Below are 3107 nucleotides of genomic sequence, written 5' to 3' on the forward strand. Positions count from 1 at the left end.
CTGAGGTGGAAGGATCACCTGAGCCCAGCAGGTCAAGGCTGCAGTGGCCATGAACGTGCCCCTGCATTCTAGCCCTGGCGACACAATGAGACTCTGACTCAAAAATATAATAAAGGGGCCGGGCTCGGTGGCTTAGCCTGTAATCCCGCACCTTTGGGAGGCTGAGGTGAGTGGATTGCCTGAGCCCGCAAGTTCGAGACCCGCCTGGGCAGCAAGACCTCATCTCTACAATAAACCAAAAAATCAGCCGGGCGTGGTAGCGCATGCCTGTAATTCCAGCTACTTGGCAGGCTGAGGCGGAAGGATTGCCGGAGCCCAGCAGGTCGAGGCTGCGCACTGCACTTCAGTCTGGGTGACAGAGTGAGACTCCAACTCAAAAAAAAAAAAAGTATATATATATATATATATATATATATATATATATAATAAAGGAATAAATAAAGATTTCTTTACCCAATTGTCATTTTAATTTAACTTTTTTATTTTTCTTTTTAAAAACCAGTTGAAGTTGGTGGTTAAGAAAGGAAATCAGACCGAACATTTGCATCTAGGTGAGTCCAGATTCCCACTGAGCCTTTCCACTGTCTCTTGTTCTCTTCAGTCAGGGGCTGGTGGAGATCACACAAGTCCTCTCTTCCAGAATGATGGTCATACTATGTGGTAGGGCAGTCATCCACTGCCTTTCCTCGCATAAAAGAAATATGAGGAGAATTCGTAGGCTCTTGGCGGCTCAGAGACCCCCTGGTTGAAAAGCCCTTCTTAGCCGGGCTCCGTGGCTCAGCCTGTAATCCCAGCACTTTGGGAGGCTGAGGTGAGTGGATTGCCTGAATTCGCGGGTTAGAGACCTGTCTGGGCAACTTGGTGAGACCTCATCTCTACAATAAATCAAAAAATCAGCTGGGCGTGGTAGCTCATGCCTGTAATTCCAGCTACTTGGAAGGCTGAGGTGGAAGGATCGCCGGAGCCCAGCAGGTCAAGGCTGCGGTGGCCAGGAGCAATCACTGCACTCCAGTCTGGGTGACAGAGTGAGACTCCAAATCAAAAAAAAAAAAAGAAAAGCCCTTCTGGAAAAGGGACTGAAGGAGACTGATGAGCAGGAAGCTCTCTCTGTGGAAGGCACATGGACATCCTGAAGGATGCCCTGTCGTTTCTTTGTTCTGTGGAGTTGTGCCTTTTGCGGGGGGGCGCTAGGTTTTTGGGGTTTTTTTGGAGTTTTTTCTGGAGTTAGGCCATTTTAACACCTCCCCCCTTTTTATCTGTGGAGCTGAGAACGCCAACTCAAAAAAAAGGAAAAAAAAAAGCTGCTTTAGATGTACTAATCCAAACTAGAAGAAAACCTCTGGGTGGAAGTTAATTTTCAAGGGTGACTGTGGAGGGGAAGCACGTACTTGAAGGTGAATTTTCTCTCCCCAGAGTTAACCTTGCCTCAGTTCTACAACTTCCTGCACGAGATGGAGCGAGTCAGAGCCAGCATGGAGTGTCTCAGCTGACTTTGGTCCCCATGTGTGTCCCCTCCCCCCTTCGTCCCCAGTCCTGTCTCCGCCCTGCCTGCTCCCTCCCCTGGGTGACTGCCCTGAAAGCTTCTCCCTCAGGCCTGGTGGGGATGAAGCCCTGCTTGCCTCTTGGGAGTCCAGGTGTGGATCCTTCCTGAAAAACAACAGGATTAAGTACTTAAAGAGCGCATCACAGTTCCCCATAAATGTTTTGGTGAGGCAGCCACCACCACCTGTCTGTCTTTCAGGACACATTGTAGATATTCTGACAGCCTATTGCAGCTCAGGTTCAGGGAGAATAAGTTGTCACCTCCCCGTGAAAGTTCCAGAGTAAATGTGCCATCCCTCAAGATGACACATTGATCACCCTACCCTGAAAGATGGCCAAAGAAGAGGAAATTGTATGGATGGCTCACACCAAGTGCCTCCTGGACCCCAGCACACCCCGGGCTTGTGGTGGTAGTGTGCTGCCAGTTGGGTTTGAACAAGAAATACATGCTTCGTCTTCTCTGAGAAGAACTGAGGCTGAACTGCCCATTTCTGGTTTTGCCCTGTTGTGCTGTAACTAGGTGGCCTTTGGGCTCAGGCTGATCACCTCTGCTGGTTAAATGACTAATAAAAAATCCTGAAGGAAAGGGCTGAATCCATTGTCTTTCTCGGTGGGTCAGAGTCACATGCCTCATGGAGGGCTACTGCTTTTGTCTTCAGAAGTTTCCTTCCTGGCTTCAGTGAAGGCCCTGGGTCTCCAGGGTAATTAACTGTGGTCCGAAATTGGAGCTTGTAAGAACAGTTCAGGGGAAACTTGGGTTAAGAGCATTGGGGAAAAAGCGTCACACATGAAAGCTTTGTGTTCAGATGCTTTCGCCCCTGCCTAGCACGTGACACTTCCCCTTCCTCCTCCCTCTCCCCTCCTCCACAGACATTTTGTAAAGTTTTGAACAGATAATACATGCCCGTGACCCTAAAGTTACAGTGTGAAGTCGGTCCCCTCCCCCCATTTCCCAGTTCCTGGGTTCCCTCCCAGAGAAGACAGTCCCCGCGTTGCAGCTGTCTGTGCTGCAGTCTGACTCCTCTTCCTGCATGGATGGTGGCATCCTGCACATGCCATCCTGCCCCCTGCTGCTCTCAGCTTGGAGGTCGTTCCACACCAGGACTTGGAGAACTGCCCGTTCTTGGTCACAAACGCACCACTTCTTCAGTGGACGATTTATTTAACCCATTTCCTGTTGACGAATTTAGGTTGTTTTTATTATTTTTCTTTTGTGGATACTTCAACTGAATTATTTTTGTACACAGGTCATTTTACCTGTGTAGAAGTATTGGGTTGATGCGTAAGTTAGGAGCGTTTTTCTCTTGCTCATAGAATGCAAATGTCCCAGGCCAGGCTCAGTAGCTCAGCCTATAATCCCAGTGCATTGGGAGGCCAAAGTGAGTGGATTGCCTGAGCCCACGGGTTCGAGACCCGCCCGGGCAACTTGGCGAGACCACATCTCTACAATAAATCAAACAAATTAGCCAGGGGTGGTAGCACGCGACTGAAGTTCCAGCTAACTTGAAAGGCTGAGGCGGAAGGATCGCCGGAGCCCAGCAGGTCAAGGCTGCGGTGGCTGGGAG

The 3107-nt window shown here is 49.6% G+C and overlaps 1 protein-coding gene across 1 annotated transcript in view; it reads left to right on the forward strand.

Annotated features, from left to right (window-relative positions):
- COMMD7 (COMM domain containing 7) overlaps nt 1–2133 on the forward strand; it is a gene marked incomplete at its 5' end in the record, with an annotated part of 4214 nt that extends 2081 nt beyond the window's left edge. The window contains 2 exons of the mRNA XM_008048167.2: nt 503–551; nt 1414–2133. Of these exons, the coding sequence (XP_008046358.2) occupies nt 503–551; nt 1414–1490 (126 nt within the window). The remainder of the gene's footprint in view (nt 1–502; nt 552–1413) is intronic.
- Nucleotides 2134–3107: the final 974 nt, after the last annotated feature.

The sequence above is a fragment of the Carlito syrichta genome, unplaced genomic scaffold, assembly GCF_000164805.1.
Source record: "Carlito syrichta isolate Samal-C Ts95f unplaced genomic scaffold, Tarsius_syrichta-2.0.1 Scaffold120702, whole genome shotgun sequence".
Lineage (NCBI taxonomy): Eukaryota > Metazoa > Chordata > Mammalia > Primates > Tarsiidae > Carlito > Carlito syrichta.